The 17,569-nt window shown below is 38.5% G+C and overlaps 1 protein-coding gene across 2 annotated transcripts in view; it reads left to right on the forward strand.

Annotated features, from left to right (window-relative positions):
- The window catches only part of SPIRE1 (spire type actin nucleation factor 1), a 69,445-nt gene that overhangs the window by 23,516 nt on the left and 28,360 nt on the right, over window positions 1–17,569 (forward strand). For both annotated transcript variants that reach the window (XM_068396164.1, XM_068396165.1), the window contains exons 2-4: window positions 309–434; window positions 11,232–11,315; window positions 12,396–12,560. In XM_068396164.1, coding sequence (XP_068252265.1) covers window positions 309–434; window positions 11,232–11,315; window positions 12,396–12,560 — 375 coding nt within the window. The remainder of the gene's footprint in view (window positions 1–308; window positions 435–11,231; window positions 11,316–12,395; window positions 12,561–17,569) is intronic.

The following is a 17,569-nucleotide window of genomic DNA, read 5'->3' on the forward strand; positions in this document are numbered from 1 at the left end:
AAGATTGCTTTTTTCTCCTTCACAATTATGTTGTCTTTGCCTTTTCATTTAAAAAAAAAAAAAAGTCTTGGTTTTCCAGGACATGGTTAACCAGTCCCCTTAGTGTCCTTACAGAACTCTTCTCATAAAATAAATGGTAGCAGAAGATTTAGAAAATACACCCCAATTTCTGCCTAAACTTAAATGTCTCATGGATTTTTGTGCCCTAAATATTCCATTGCATTCCCTTTCATGTTATCTCATGCACTGTAGCATTAATGAAAGCAATGGGGCATTGCTTTGATGCTGCTATTTATTTTTCTCTTTAGCTGTGTGCTGCCCACCTGCCAACCCGATCAGAGGCGCCGAACCACTATCAAGCAGTATGTCGGGCTCTGTTTGCTGAAACAATGGAACTATACACTTTCTTGGCCAAAATTAAAAGTGCAAAAGAGGTAAGCAGTCTGAGAAGGTTTTCTGCTTTTGAGCTCATTACTGTGTGAATTAGGCATACAAAATCACTTCTGTACCCAGCCAGTAGTGAATGTCAGATGCTTGAGGAAATCATCTGTAGTGTTCACAGAGAGCAGTTCTACAGGTGAGGGTTTTTTTCTTTTAGCCCGTAATCACTTACAGATGTCTTTTAGAAATTATTATTAATTGCAACTGGTCTATTTGGGAGTAAACCAGAAGTGTTTCTTGGAGGGTTACACATTACATACATGCATCCATTCCTGCATGCATATATGCAATGTATTTCAGTCTAAAAACTTCTCTGGCGTTTCACGGATGTTGTGAAGTGTCAGAGATTTGCCTGTTGTTCCTCAGCTCCTTCTCATGCTTTGTCTTTGGCTGAGAATTATCTGAGATTCTTTGTGCTCATATTTTGTCTGCAGTCAGCAGTTTCCCTTGCCTTTGATGTATGATTGGCTTGTTTGTCTGTCACATTAGGCTTCACAGCAGAGCCAACTTAAAAAAACCAAAAATTTCCACCTGTAGGTCATGATGCATATGTTCACTGCCTGCTTGGCTGTTATTGTTGACTGAAAGGCCATCCTGTGAACCACTGCAATTAAGTGGTCTGGCTGAAGAGTAACTTTGAGGGTAGATGGATGATTTTTAATGAAGATAGTTTCAGTGATCTGACCCGCAGAATGGTTCCATAAACAATTGTATTAACACAGTGCTGGTGTTGGTTACATTGGAAAACCAGTGAGTGAGGGGAAGGGCAGGAAGGGAAGCATGCTTCTTAAAGCTGGTTTCTTCACCAAAGCCAACTTGTCAAGTAACAACACTTTCATAATTTTTCTTTTTAATCCCTGAAGGATTTTCTTTTCTTTTGTCAGTCGAGATCTACAGTACCTTTGAAAAGCATGATAAGATTTTACAGGCTGAACTAAAAATTTTGCTGCTGAAAGAGGCAAAGCTGTTCTACCCGCATACACATGCTCCCACTGTTTCCCTTCATCTGGTTCTAGGAAACAAACACAGCAAATACCAAAAAAAAAGAGTCATTCCTTGTCAGGTTCGTGAGCTGATTCAGCTCATCAAAGGGTCCAATGAGCCTCAGAGCAGCACAAGAGAGCTTTTATCCTCACGCTGGTGGTGGAAGACGCAAACCAGTCGGAGGTATAAGGGGCTCTTGGTGTCTTTTCTTCCTGGTCGAGATGCATCACTCCAAGGCGGAGAATCCTTCAGAGATGTTTTCCTGTTGCACAGGATCAAGTTTCACCCTCACTTTTCATCCAGTCTGCTCAAACTGAAAGCAATTTTTAAACTGAAGCAGTATCATACAAGGATAATTTTGACAGTGTCCGCATGGCTAAAGAGCCACCTGTTTTCTGAAGTGTCTGTGTTACGGTTCACCTGCACCCAATGCCCCTGACACAGAGAGCAGACAGGATACAGTGTCTCTGTGCTAAATCTGTCTCCTGAACCTGGACATCACTAATTTCACATCTTGGCTTTTGACTGCTCCGTAGTGTTCTGACCACTGGATATACTACTTGAGGGACCTGTGCTAGAAACACCTCAGCTACCAACTATTGCAAAGTCTGTGTTGAGGCTCAAAAATTAAGACCCTTGGGAGTTCTTTTTGCTCAGGGAGGAATTATATTTCCAGTAGTTCTTGAACATTTTGGCCAGAGTAAGCAGTAATAAGGCATCTCTGTTGTCAATGTCAAAGTAAAATATTGTGGTTTATAACCATTTAAAATTAAGTCTTAACAATAATTTTTTAAAAATTTATTGAAAAAGTAGAGGGGTGTATTGAATTTGCAAATTATTTAATCACCTTGTAATAGGACTAAAAAAAACCAACATCTGATCACACCGTAGAGCATACTATGAGTTAATCCCAAATAAAAGAAACCATTTGGCTCTCAAAGGCTATTAGGGATTGATCCAAAGTACATTTAGGTCAAAGGAAATAATCCTTGTAGATAGAATTTTGGCCCTACTGAAATCGGTAAGACTTTTATTGCTGCACATAACGAAGGCCAGAATTTTGATCTTTTGATTCTGTTTTACTCTGGATCAGTCCCCCAGTAAGGCATACAAGAAATGACCAAGAAAATTATCATACAAGTAGCTTCTGGAATCTGAATACTTTGGTTTTATGATGCACTTGAACCTTGCTTATAGCTTTTATCCAACTATAGATTTGGAATGTATTTAATTTTGAAAATAATGTAGCGTACAAAGAAAAAAATAGCTATGAAAAAAATACGAGGTGGAATGCTGTAAATCTTGTTACACCATTTTAAAATGACCTCTATAGTTTATACTTGAGGCAAGCAGGAATCATATGATCGTTTGCGCCACTAAAAGCTGTGGTATTGTTTATATGCTCTCTTCTCGCAAATGCATAGAAGAATCTTAATTCATGAAGTATACGGTTAAATACAATTCAAGTCAATAAATTCCTTTTTATTTTCCTCTTGTTATTGTCATATGAGTATTGGGTATAAAGGAGAGAAATACTTAATAATTCAGTAAGGACATTTTGTGTCATAAATTTGTGGTGATTGCATTGGCAGATAACTGGGGGGAAAAAAACCCAAGTTATATGCATCAGCTCAAATTTAGAAAAAAACTGTACTGTGTAATATTGTGTTTGTGACACTGAAGATGCCAGGAATTTTAAACTGTTAGTTTATTTCAAAAACTGACAGCTTTATTTGGAGATCTTCCTTTAGAATCACTCAGACCTAGATGCAGTTGTGGACATGAGATCAAAATGAAATTAAAAACACTAAAAAGGGGGAAATAATCTAAAATTACTGAAAAATAACCTTCCTATGAATAAAAATTACTTTGAAATTTCTTAGATTCCTTCTAGGGCCACTGGATGGCATCTGGGTATCTGTTTCCCAGGTATATGAACTTCATAGTTTTTCCTCAGCAGGCACTTAAACAGACAACTTCACTATAGTGGAAGAGGGAGAATTTTTATCTGCAGAAATTCACTTGCTAGGAGTGGACCAAATCTGACCTGTCATGCTACAGCCCAGGACAGGTTTAGAAGTGAAATAAGGCAGAAAAAAGAGGCAGAAAAAAATATTGCTGTGATGCTGTTTTCAATTTGGCACTATAAAAACTTGTCAGGATTTTGAAAGTTACAGGATTTCATGAGGGCTAGATCAGGAGGCAGGAGGGATAGGCCTATAGGGTTGTAATATGTTTTAGGGTCATAGGATCATAGAATGGTTTGGGTTGGAAGGGACCTTAAAGATCATCTAGTTCCAACCCCCCTGCCACAGGCAGGGACACTTTCCACTAGACCAGGTTGCTCAGAGCCCCATCCAACCTGTCCTTGAACACTGCCAGGGCGGGGGCAGCCACAGCTTCTCTGAGCAACCTGTCCCAGTGTCTCACCACCCTCACAGTCAAGAATCTCTTCCTAATATCTACTCTAAATCTACTCTCTTTCAGTTTAAAACTATTCCCCCTCGTCCTATCACTATATGCCCTTATAAAAAGTCCCTCTCCAGCTTTCCTGTAGGTCCCCTTCAGGTCCTGGAAGGCTGCTAGAAGGTCTCCCCAGAGCCTTCTATTCTCCAGGCTGAACAGCCCCAACTCTCTCAGCCTGTCTTCATAGGAGAGGTTCTCCAGCCCTCTGATCATCTTCGTGGCCCTCCTCTGGACGTGTTCCAATAGCTCCATGTCCTTCTTATGTTGGGGGCCCCAGAGCTGGATACAGTACTCCAGGTGGAGTCTCACAAGAGCGGAGTAGAGGGGCAGAATCACCTCCCTCGACCTGCTGGCCACTCTGCTTTTGATGCAGCCCAGGATACATCATCTATTGTTACGACGATATCTATTGTTACTAATAGATATACTGAGTAGTCATGTGCTCTCCAGCCTATCACGTGAACGTCACTGTCATATAACAAATGGAGCGTAGTTTCAGAAAGGGTTTTACTGGCATACATTTGGGTGAGTGCATTAATGAGAAATGATGAAGCAATGAGTGAGCTGTTCAGGTCATCTCAATGGATGTCACATAAAATGTTTTAGGCACTTTGTCACATACTTGATGCCATGTGGTTTTTATTTCCAGTCTAATTCCCTGTGTATGAAAGGTCAGTAGTAAAGCTGACTTGCAGACAGGGAGATGGTACTTCCATTCTTAAAGAGAATGAAATGTTTAATGTAGTGGATGCACAGGACAAGACTCAAGCCAGAGTTGAGAAAGGTGTGATACTACTATTGCAACAGTAAAAAAATAAAAATAAATAGAGTAACAGTAGTAAAAATATGTATTTCTGTGGAATAGCAGCAGCAATGTCAAAGGTAGGGTTGAAATTAAGTTAACTAATCTGATCTAATTTTGCATCTTTTTGCAAGGTGAAGTTTTCTAGCAAGTTTACTGGGGTGTTTTTTCAGCTTGCTGGCAGCATTTGTATACTGCTCAGGCTCTGTTAAAGGTGTCCTTGCTGCAGATCCACCCTGGGTACCATATGCTGCCATCCAGAAGTGGGCTTTTGATGGGCCAGGACCTCCTAACTCTGTGTCTTGCTGTTTAAGCATTTACAGCTGATGACAAAAATGGAGTACAGTTTTTTTCCCATCTCAGGCAGTGAGCTTTTAAAATTGCTATAGGAAAATTCCACAAAAAGGGGATCTCTCCCTTTTTTTTTTAATTATGTGTATGTGTGGAAAATGATCAACAAAATGGAGGAAATGCATGCGTGTGTGGCGAGGGCGAAGATAGTTTGAATATCTGCTAAAAATGGACCTCATGTAAAAGAAAACACTCATCTTTTTCAGGATCATCCAAAAGTCATTGAGATCCCCTTTGTTGGCACCTAGCCATAGACAGAACTGTAGGCGCGAATAAGTGATATCCATGAGATAAAGCAAATGTTCCTGCTGTGGAGTATCTGAAAAGGTCACGCACATTGCTGAGAAATGGTATCAAGTGTGACTTAGAGAGACAGGAAAAGACTATGCAAGCATAGGAATGCAGGAATTGCTGCTCTGGATCGGACCGGGGATCCACCTGGTGTGCTATCCACATTGTGAACCTGCTTTATTGAGGGGATATCTGCCCTAGTCTTCCTTCAGCTCCCTGTGCTCAGTCTTGCCTTCTACTGGAGTTAATGCTCCACGTGTGCTCAATGGCTGAGTGAGCCAGCAATGTGCCCTTGTCGCAAAGAAGCGTTATGGTGTCCTGGGCTGCATTGGGAGAAATATTGACAGCAGGTTGAGGGAGGTGATCCTTTCCCTCTACTCAGCACTGATGAATCCACATCTGGAGTACTGTGTCCAGTTCTGGGCTCACCAGTACAAGAGAGACATGGACATACTGGAGAGAGTCCAATGAAGGGCCACGAAAATGATGAAGGGACTGGAGCATCTCATATAGGAGGAGAGGCTGAGAGACCTGGGTCTCTTCAGCCTGGAGAAGAGAAGGCTCAGGGGGATCTCATCAACGTCTATAAATACCTGAAGGGAGGGTGCAAAGAGGATGGGGCCAGGCTCTTTTCAGTGGTGCCCAGTGACAGGACCAGAGGCAATAGGCATAAAAAACACAGGAGTTTCCCTCTGAACATCAGGAAACACTTTTTTACTGTGAGGGTGACCAAGGACTGGCACAGGTTGCCCAGGGAGGCTGTGGAGTCTCCATCCTTGGAGTTATTCAGAAGCCACCTGGACACGGTGCTGGGCAGCTGGCTCCAGGTGGCCCTACTTGAGCAGGGGGGCTGGACCAGATGACCTTTAGGTCCCTTCCAACCTCAACACTCTCTGAGTCTGTGAGCAGTACCAGTAAACGGTGATGCCAGCCTGTAGCAGAGCTAAGCATTCATGAGTGGGTTGTGGGTGATAAACTCCACAACCGGCAGAGCTGGTGCTAAAAGACACCACGTGATGCTGGCCAGCATAAAATCCAGGAAGCGTCCAGTAGGCAGACGTGTCTTAATCTGCCGCAGTAGGTTTGACTCATATCTCAAAAATTTTGAGATTGATGTACACCCTTAAGCATCAAGATTAATATTCCTTCCAAACTAATTAAGACTTTGTATATTTTTATAACTGCCTACATCTTTGATTGCAGTGAAAGTCCATGTTCATCAAAAACTCGTCCGTAATTTCATTATCCACAATATGCCTTGTAATTAAGTTTTTGATAGAATACAGATAAAGCTCCCAATCTGTTATCTTCATACTGTTTTTCTAAATCATGTCGCCTTTCATTTCTGTCCTTTCTTATGTAACAACATAATTCTTTCAGTCTGCCTGGATATGTTTCAATCTTATCTGTATGAAAATATGAATATACAAATTCTAATTAAAGTACATGAGTAGAAATGAAATTGTTCCTTTTTTTCCTGGTTTCATACCATGCAGAGACTCAATTGGAAAACAGTTAATTAAAAAAGTCAGGTGTTACTTTCCATTTAACATGGTGTATTATTTGTACAAAATATGATAATAGAGGTAGTTAATAGGTATCTAAACAATGTTAATGGCTAACTTATTTTGGAAATGTGGTCATTAGCCAAGTTACTCTTAATAGTCTCATGACTGTAAAAGCTGTTAAATACCCTGCTGCTTGGATTTTCATAAAGCACAGCTGGAGAAAGAAATAGATTCACAAACTTTTCTGCTCATGACTTCACTTTTGCCTACACTTTCAGGCTTCCAGTGACTCCGCTTTGCAACTGTGTTATCATCAGGCTTGCAGCTCCATCATTATTTGTTTGATCCCTCTGTTTAGTAGCTTTAATAAGGGAAAAGGCTGCTGGTTTGGTTTTGTGGGTTTTGTTTTTTTTTTTTCTTAAGTGATGCAGACACTGTCACTCAATAAGCATTACATGTACTTGGTTTGGGGTTTTTTGCCTCTTCTTAAACAATTATGTTGAGCAGTGTGGTGACTATTGCCCTTTCGAGAGCTGAGCAAAGTGTGTCAACCGATACCACTATATATGAAGAACTTTGTCTGATAGCCACTTGAGAGATTTTCAGGGACTGATTTAACTGATTCTATTCCCACGTTTGAATTAAATGGGGCTTGAGTCTTTTCAAAGAACTAGAGTAGTGCTGCTGGCCAAGCCCATGGAATTTAAACCCAAGTTGGACAGCTGAATATATAAAAGCAGTTTTTTCCCTGCATGCAGGTTATATATTTTTAAATTGAGCCTAGAGGTACAAGAATATTTTATTAGTTTTGCAGATAGCAGCGTAAGAATTACTTGCATAATCAAACAAATGATTCCTAATTAAGAATATAAACTAGGAACTGCAGTAGACTCTGTTCTGCATGTTTCTGATGAAAGACAAAGTCCAGATCTGGATTCCCAAGAATACCGTCTTCATTAAAATGTTGCGTTTTAGAGAGCATTTTGTGGAAGCAAGTCTTTGACGCTGTGCTGACAAGTATCTTACATAAACTCCCATCTGTCACCAGGCACAGGAGAGAGCGTCTCAAATGTGGGACACACAGCAGCAGCAAATCAACTGCCTGCTTTTAATAGTGCAGCAAGACATTTGAAGACATTTGGTATTTTTATTCCTAGCTTTTGTCACAAAATGCAGGTTTTTTTTAAAAAATGGCCAAATGCTGTAATGGTTTAAAAAAAGCCAAAGCTGTTGAAACACTCGCTTCCTACACATCCAAGCTTTATTTCCTGAATGAATGCCCAGGCTGTAATAGGTGAATCAGGTCTGTGGTATGGGTCTGAGGTTCCAGAATCGTTTAGAAAAACCCTTTTAAGATGTTTCTGCTTTCTGAAATGGAAACATGTTTAGGCCATGTATTTATTATACTGTAATAGCTATTCTTGACCATTGTCCCAAGGGTAAGTACAAGGGGCTACAGCAGCTGAGGTTACTCACAGGTTTTGGATCCCATTTAAGTTCTGACAAATGGTCTCTTGTATTGTAAATGTGTTGGTTTCCATAATTCGCGATTGAAACAGATGCTGAAACCTCTGATGCTGGCTGTGAATGCTGGAGGGAAATGGTAATATTTCATTTAGTCTAGAAGTTTAAGCATAATCATTTGTCACAGTGAATTTATTCCTTCCTAAGCAGCACTTGACAGGTGCAGAAGAGTTAAAGAAACCTTTCTGAGCACTGGCTGCAAGGATAGAGCACTGCTGTTTCTTTTTGTCCCCAGTCCTCCAAAGCTTTCTAACTTCTGTAATGATGGAAATTCTTTTCCTTTCTGCTGTTCTCCACTGATTGCATGGTGAGCTCTATTTAGAGGTCTTGAGTCGGGTACCAGGGAGGGGAGTAAACTATCCCTATGAAGTGGGTGTCTATGCTGGTATGAGGGCAGCAGCCGGAGCACTCAGCACTGGGGTGGGGAGTAGTAGGAGCCCAGCTTTGGTAGTAGCCTGTGCTTGTATCAGCTCATTTATATCATAAAACTGCACTTTGAGAGACTCATCTCTTGGCTGGCAGGTTTTGCTCTTGCAACTGTCCAGTGCGTGGTAGCCAGCATCACTTACACCTGTGCTTTCTTGGGTAGAAACTCCCCCTCTAGCTATGTTCCAGAGAAACTAATTAGATGGTTGCCTTATTTGGAAGATCTTTCAGCTGTTCAGGGTTGTTTTTTTTCCTCCTCCTTATTTTCTGCTGTTAAGAAAAACAGGTTGTAATCTTTTTAGCTTCATGGAATATTCATGTCAGCCAAAGGCATCAGCCTTTGGGCATAAACCAGCCCAGTAAACCGTATGGTAGGGAACATGGTTGCTGAAATGGGTAATTGCAGCAAATCTTGTTGAACAGTCAAAGTAAAGGTTAAGCAGCTGGAACATGTTAGTTTTTTAAAAATTAATGTGTACCTTCCAGTATGGAAAGGAGCTAATCTGACAGCTGTGAGCTCATTTACTGAAGTTAGCTTTTTGATTACAAAGAGGAAAAGGGGAAGGTATCAGAATGATTTTATATTTTGCAGTTTATCAATAAATGTTAATAGTTTGCAAGAAAACAAGTAATGTACAGTTCACAGATACTGTATTTGAAATGAGTACTGCAACTGTATGATACAGAAAAGAAGAAACCCTGGACAACAAAATACATATAAGCGAGGCCTTATGTTACTCATTCTTTCCATTTTTCTTTTTTTTCCCCTTGGAAAAGAGTGATTGCATCTAAGTGTCAGACTGACTGCTGACCGCAGCGACAGGACCAACACAAGCTTCCATAAAGACATTCTTTCCCAATTGGGGATCCTGTGGTGATACTGCAAGTCATGCCAAAACGTTCCTATGTTGTCCCATGATATATTTGCTTCTGTAGTGTAGGTGATTTATGGGTTTTTTTAGAGTCTTCCTGTGAATGATGTATTTTATTTTTATAGGGCAATGGTAGTATTTCTTCTTAGATATGAAAGCAAGTGTGTTACTTACTTAAATAAGACAATAAATAACCCATCTGCTCTCTTTCCAAAACCTCTGTGGTGGCTGACTCACATGTGCTATCTCTGTAACCAGGTTTGGTAGGTACTTGCACTCTGTTAAATGTGCAAGTTAAGCACTTTTCCAGTGCTTCCATTTCTTCCACTGAAATGTTGGCAGTTTTGGAACTACTTCTAAGAAAAAAATTTTTTACAAAAGACACTTATTTTTAAGTTTTCTGGGAAGCTCAAAAGCTAAATTGAGACTGATTATTCAGTTCAATTAAAGGAAGAGCTTGAGTGCTTAAGAGTGAGAAAAAGATTTTTGATAAATAAATACATGTCAGACCTCTGACCTGTAGCTTTAGTCTCACAAGATAAACAAGTAGTTAGCAGAGAATTTAACTATCCATTTTGAATACATTAGTGAGTACTTAGAAAACAGATAAAATTAAACATTGTTAAAGATTTCCTGGAAAACTCTCTGTAAAAGTGGAATGGAGTATTGAGAATTTGTACTGCTGATTCCAGAACACTTCAAGACAGAAGTAAACCAAAATATATAATTTTGAATCTGCAGTTGTTCATGTGTATAAGCTCATTTTTGTAAAGCCACAGCCTTTTAATTCTTTTGCTTGCATTTGTCTGTGTGCAAGCTTGCCTATTCTTTGGTCTGCTGAAGCTTTTAATAATTTTTCATATTGTTGTTAGTATGAAAGCTTTTTTTTTCCCCTTTGCAGACAATCTTTTCCATATTTGCGTGATCTGATCTTGTTCATAAATAGCAGTTTTTACCTTTGAAAGACCTATTTCTCTTCCTTACGTGATTTTATTATTAAGATCTCAGAATCTATAACCATGTTATACAGACGAATTCATTTCAATATATATGCAACTCTGTCACTGTTCAGTTTAAAGGATTTCTCGTAGTTCTCCTCACAACTAACTTTCTGGGAATTTCTCCTTCTACAAAAATGAGCTGTCTTGAATTCAACAACTAAGAGTAACTTTGGTATGAATGGGATCCTTACCAAGTTGGTAATGTTTTCTGTGTTGTAGCTTAACAGACCTGCTAGGTGGTTGGGTTTTTTTCTGCACACAGACCAAGTTTAGGAATATTAAATTTCTATGCATAGTTTTTCCTCTGGCATGCTATTATCTGAAGTACTTTTGTACTCAAAACTTACCAATTTTTTTTTCCAGCATTTAAGGTTCGCTTTTCAATTAAGAGAAGTATATCCAAATAGTATTTCAAGTTACTTTTACAGTATTTCTAATCAAGTCATAAAACATTCAGTAGAATACCCAAACAACATAATTCAACAGATGTCAAAAATTAAGCTTTGGTTTTACTTGAGAGTAATGCCACCATTCATTTATTGACTCATTTTCTTTTCATTGTCAGAATCTGAAAAAGATTCAAGAAATGGACAAAGAGGCAAGTGATGAATCCAGCACAGATCTTGATGACTTAAAAAATGCTGACTGGGTAAGACAGCAATTGAATAGTGATTCAGCATCATTACTAGTAGTTTATATTTATTGATAATGCTGACCTAAAGTTGTTTGTTTTATGTTAAAATCAGTGTCTGTTTTTTTTAACATATGAATTAATAGTAACTCATGACAAGTCAGAACCAGAGTCTCAACCTTCCTTCACAGACAGATGAAACAATCCAAGCATTACATTTTTTCTCTAGACTGTTTTCAGGGAGAAGCTTTTGCAATTTAGAAAGGCTGGACATTTAGACAGGTATCATGCTGACTGCCCTTCAAAGGGGCAGCCAGGCAGTAGGGAGAGCCACCAGCTGAGTTTCTCCAATGGTGAAAGAAAAATGTTACAGAGAAACTCTTAACAGAATGTAGCTTGTTTTATTTTCTAGTTACTATTCTTGCCAGTTCACAGGGGAGTATTATGAGGTTCTTAAAAGTGCTTGATTTCAATCTCCCAATCTTCTATCCACCACCTGTTGTTCCTCTTCTCCAGCCATTCTTGCTGCCCAGAAAATGAGGGGGAGTTGTTGCTGTGTGGTGCTCTTACAGGCAGAGCAAAAGGAAGTTGAGTATTGAGAAGATATTGCTAGACCTTGGGATTTGGAATCCATTCCAAAATTTCTATAAGAAGAACAGCTGCTGGGAATTTTTGCAAGAAAGTTCTGGGCCTAAGGGAAATACAGTTTCAGATTCAATCACTGTTTTAATTCCCATAGTATTAGCTACAAGTCTAGAAACTTTCCTGACGTGCTTGCAGTATACTTAAAATGGAAATGCAGATGTATGGTATGAGAATTTAAAATCCTTTTTCTGTATTATCTGAGAGATAAACATCACTTGAGATGAGACTCTACAGTCCTGCTGAGTTGCAACAAAGTCTTGTTACATTCATGAGGGTTAAAAATAGGCTTGTGTAAAATAAAATGGGTTTTGGCTGATGTGTTAAAAATAAAATAGTACAGCTGTGCGTATTTGGTGGTGTCCTGAAAGGGGAATGAACAACTTTGGTTTAATTGGAGGTGGTATTCATGGGTAAGGTATCAAATAATAAAATTTATCTCTCTTTTTTCTTCAGGCTCGTTTTTGGGTACAAGTGATGCGAGATTTACGGAATGGTGTTAAACTTAAGAAAGTTCAAGAGCGTCAGTACAACCCACTCCCAATAGAATATCAGCTCACACCCTATGAAATGCTGATGGATGATATTAGATCCAAACGCTATACCTTAAGGAAGGTCATGGTAAGTCAAGAGAATCACTAGAATTTGTCAAATCTGAAATGTTCTTTTCCTTTTTTATCTTCTTCTCTTTTTTTCGTGAGAACCTTGAAATGATGATTTCATGTAGATACTGAGGTTTGTGGGTTTTATATGGCATCTTAAATTTGCATAGTACATTGAGGGGAAAAAGCATGAAACCAACAAATGTTGTGTATTTTGTTTTCCATATGGCAGGCATTTCAAATTCTGAAAGACATACCTACATATCATATGCTTGAACAAATGACTTGTGTTGGTTTTATGATAACCTTAAGAGTCATATCAAAAGTCCCGTCATGCTTTCCACTGAGAGATTGTTTTAGGCTTTTCTTATTGGGGAGAACATTTATCTTGAGTTACAACATAATTTTTGGAATTCCAGAATATAAAGTGCTACCATGTTGTTACATGAGTGATACTGTGATGGGAAATGAAAACCTACAGTGGTTGAAAACTTATATTACCTGCTACTTATATTACAGTATTTGAAAACTTATGTTACCATGATCTGTTAGGATTTTTCAATAGTCTATGTAAAAAATTTTAAATCTTCAATTTGTAGAAGTTGAGCCTAATTATTTTCAGCATATCCTATTGCTGCTTTCAAGTCAAGACCATATGCCAAAGCAGGCTGGAGAGTGTTGGTGGGTCTCCTCCTAGATACTCACAAAGTTGCATGTAAGATTGACTTGAGGCACTCTTTTTATCAGAACCCATTTGATATTTACTGGTGTCTCTTCTTTCCTTTTGGTTTATATTGTGTTCAACATTAAGATGTTCTTCCTGATAAGCTAGCAACTGATATAAAGGGCTTCTTATCCCTAGTAGGACATTTTAAACCCCTTTGTCAGAGGCATGTATTTGGTCAATGTCAATATTTATACCTTGCACTTAGTTATCTTTGCTTGTTATTAGTTACAGTGGAAGCATTGTCTTAGAATATTCGGTGTTCAAATGTATTTGCTTTCCTGACAAAACCTCACACAACCTTTGTTAGTGAGAAAGCTGTTATTCCACCAGAAAAATTCAGAGATGGGGGTGGGGGGGAGACGAGGGAGACAGAAAGCATGTAGTTTGTTCTATCAGAGATCATTAGAAAAACAAATAAAGGGGGGAAAAAATGGAACAACTACATGGGGAGCAAATAAATGAGTTCTGTTACAAATAAAAATGCCTTTTATGTATGAGTTGAAAGTACTTTCCTAATCAAGATCGGGATTTAGACTATCAGATTGTGTTCATTTTTTGCAGCAGATGTCATTTAAATGTTAAATCAATAGGGTAAAATACATACCCAGGTAATGATGTAATCTGTCTTTCCTCTAACAATTCAGAGAACTGTGCTAAGTGTTCCTACTACCCACTGCAAAAGAGGAACAGTCCCCTCAGGACCTTGATTACTGTATGCAGTCAGGATAGTAGTTTTGTTTGAATGGAAACCCCTGGGTCATTTTATTTTGCTTTTGTCAGACTAGCCTTTAATTCATCTTCTGCTGAGCAAGCTCCTGCCTCTTCAGAAGAGATTTTCTTCATTATATGATAGGTCTTGGAGGCACAGCTGCTCCTCTGCTCATCCAGACTCTCGCTGTATACAAAATCCCTGCAAGCATCTATTTTTGTCCTACTATCTTGTCTACTAGCTAGATTGTCCAAAGTGACCTCTGGGCATAAACATGAATTGGGATTACAGTCAGCTACAGGTACAGTACCTGTAGTGCTGTCTGTGGTGCAATTGCTGGCTTAGTCTGACAACTGCTAATGACATTGTGTTAGAATAATAACATCTTTCTTATTAGAAGCCTTAAATTCAGTAACTTGAATTCTGCTGCAGGGTCTGCTTGAAGAATGTGCAAAGCATCCACAATAATGAGAGGGTGCAGCTTGACATGAAATGTGTGGAGCCTGAAGGATTCACATAGAACTACAAATTTAGTTAAGTTGCACAAATACAGCATCTTCTGGCTGACTGTCATGGGTCAAAGCTGATTATATGTATTCCCATCAGAGAAAACTGTCGTGGTTCTTGAGAAGAGGAGAAAAGGACAAGAATCCTAAATCTGAATTATAAGGCAGCCTGGGAAATACGGATTATGTTCTTTTCTATCGGTCAAAACAGAAGTTTGGCAAAATTTTTATTAAAAGCAATTCTTGCTTTAAATCTATTGGTAGTATTTTTAGACTTGGTAGCTTGTGAAAATGCATATGCTACTAATGATAACAAGAGGTTAAGTAAATTTTTTAAATAAACGAGGTGCAACATGAAGTCTTTACTGTTCTTTTTATTAATACAATGCTGTGTTTAAGAGTAGCTTGATCTGTCCCTGACTGCTCAGTACTCTAAGTAGGAATTAGGAAAGGAACAGATGTTCCTGTTAGGTGCACTACTTCAGAACTATTTTGGTGTTTCAGACTATCGAAAGTGTTGAGTTAACAGATGCCAATAACTGGACCTATCTGTTCTTGCCCGTCTTCTGTCATAGTGCAAATATTCAAAGTGTTTCGAAGATGTAAAATGTCAGATTCTGGGCTTTTTGTAAATAACTGGTTTCTTAGTTTCAGTGATGTTGGCATTTCTATTTCAGTACATATGAAAGAATTTCAAATTTGTCATCTCTCTATCCCAATGCAAGAGTCCTTGTTTATGTAGTTGTTGTGGGAACAAGATAGCTATCAAGCTGGCATTTTATAATCTTTAAACATCTAATAGTATTTTATCATTTAATAGTATTTTTCTCCTATGGAGCACTCACTCCCAAAAAGTTAAGAATTGTGAACGTTGGTAGAGTCAACACTTGGAAACAGGGAAATTTAAGAATTAAATTACTCTTACAGGCTTAATTTGTCTTTATTATGCATATGTGTTAAGCTACAGCTTTTAATTCCCCATTAATTCACAATTAGCTCTCTTTCCTGCCCACTTCCCCCACCAAAAGACGTGCACCATTCACTATATTTCTTGAGCAGTGCTTATTGAACAGTAGGTGATAACTCTTAAGTTACTTATTCAGTGCATGGCTGTCAGGTACCTTTTAGGTAGTATCCAAACACAACATTACAGTTAAATTCTTTGTAAGTAACAGTGCTCTTGTCTTCATATTCAAGCTCTTCACAAATACCTGTGATGCAGTGGTATTAGTTTGGCCATGTTGCAAAAGGGGAATTTAGGCATATAGGTTGAAGCTATTATTATCAAAAATATCTGGTAATTTGCATGTCTAATCTGAGAATCCTGTGGCATAGCTGTTTGGGTATTTTTAATAAAAAAAATATTTATTTCTCTACAGTATTTAGCATCTTACAGTACTTACAGTAATTGCAATAACAGCTGTGCATGGACAGTATTTTCATAAGCGAGATTTCAGATGTTTCAAGTTGGACATAGAGAATGTGAGGAAAAGACCAGTTTGTCCAGCTGAGCATTGTAGTCTGTTGTTCTCTTATGCACAGGTCTGATTTAGTTTTACTGAGTGGTATTCAGCTGCTTTAAGCAGGGAACTATCCTTTTTCATTTTCTGCCTTTGTCACGTGTTTCTGCAGAAGTTTAGGAGTCATCCTAGGTAGAGCAGTGATTACAGTTCCTAATCATGTTTTAGGGGCCTGCAAAGAAGGAGTGACTCTCTGTAAGTACTATGGTTATCATGTGGTATCATAAACTTGTATCTATAATAGATGTGCAGGAACAGCAGTGGTTTATGATGTGAAGTACCAAAGCACTTCATTCTTGGATACTGCTGCTTGAGCTTGCTGTGTGATATCAAATACGCACTGTGTAACAGCGGTGTTAACAGAAGCCCTATACTGTCTGCGTAATGAAAAACGACGAATATATATCTACTTACAATACTTTAATTCACAGCAGAACTTTATCATGAGCTGTTCTGGAAATGACGTGGCATGCCCCCTCTGTCTGTTTCTGAATGCGATTTAACTTTAAATGAAAACTTCTATTCTAACAAAACAATATAATTTTCACGTTACCTGTTATTTAGAGATAGCACTCTCCTACTTAATGCTGTCAGCTTTTATAGTGAAACAAATAAATGGCTGAGATAATTGAATGTCAATGAGAAGTGATGTAGTTTTTGTCAAAGTCATGTGCAATGTACTACTTGTTTGGGATCACCATTTATAAAACTCGGGTTTCAGCCAAAGGTTACCGAGTACCATTTGCAGTTATTTTTTTAACTGCAAATCCATATTTATATATTAAAATGTGATGGTAGCAGGTTGTGAGTGAGTAGATGATTATATGGTAATTTTTCTGTGCTTTAGTTGTTCAGATCTCTAAATTTCTGGTTGATTTTTATAAGCATTGATTATGCTTTCCCCACACTGCCAGTTTTAATGCATAGTGCTGTACAAAAGCCATTTTGCACACATGAAGACTTAGGATAATTTTACAGTGTTTTGAAGTATTTACTTAAATACTAGTTTGCAGTTGGGGCCAATCTTGTATGTGGAAAAAAAAAAAAGATAGTTTTGTTGGTTGTTTTTTTCCCCCTGCATGTATCGTGGCTGCATCTGTGTGTTGTATCTCTGATTTAGACTTTAATCAAGAGCCATGAATTTTAATTAATTAAAAATAAAAGATCCATGTGAAATTGCTCATTACAGAGAGAGTTAGTCTGAGTAAAGAAATAGATCTAGTGTGGACAGAGAGGATAAAAGCTTCCCTTCAGTGTCTTTCCTGTATGGAAAGCATCTTGTTTGGGCGCTGAGTATGAGAAGGTAAGTTCTGCCACCAGCACTCCTGCTCTTGGCTTGTTGTCTGAGAAACATCCACTTGCTTTGCTACCAGCTCCCCATGTATCCTGTGGAAAATCACTTAAGCAAATCTTACATTTCTCCTTTTCCAATCAAATGGGAATACTGATACTAATTATACCCTGGTGGCATTAAGTCAGGGCATAGAGTGCCCTGAGGTGAAAGGCTCAGAGCCATGTATTATTTATTTCCTATTGTCATGCAGAGGGTTGTTCCCCAAGGCTGGA

The sequence above is a fragment of the Nyctibius grandis genome, chromosome 3 (assembly GCF_013368605.1).
Source record: "Nyctibius grandis isolate bNycGra1 chromosome 3, bNycGra1.pri, whole genome shotgun sequence".
In the NCBI taxonomy this organism is placed as follows: domain Eukaryota; kingdom Metazoa; phylum Chordata; class Aves; order Nyctibiiformes; family Nyctibiidae; genus Nyctibius; species Nyctibius grandis.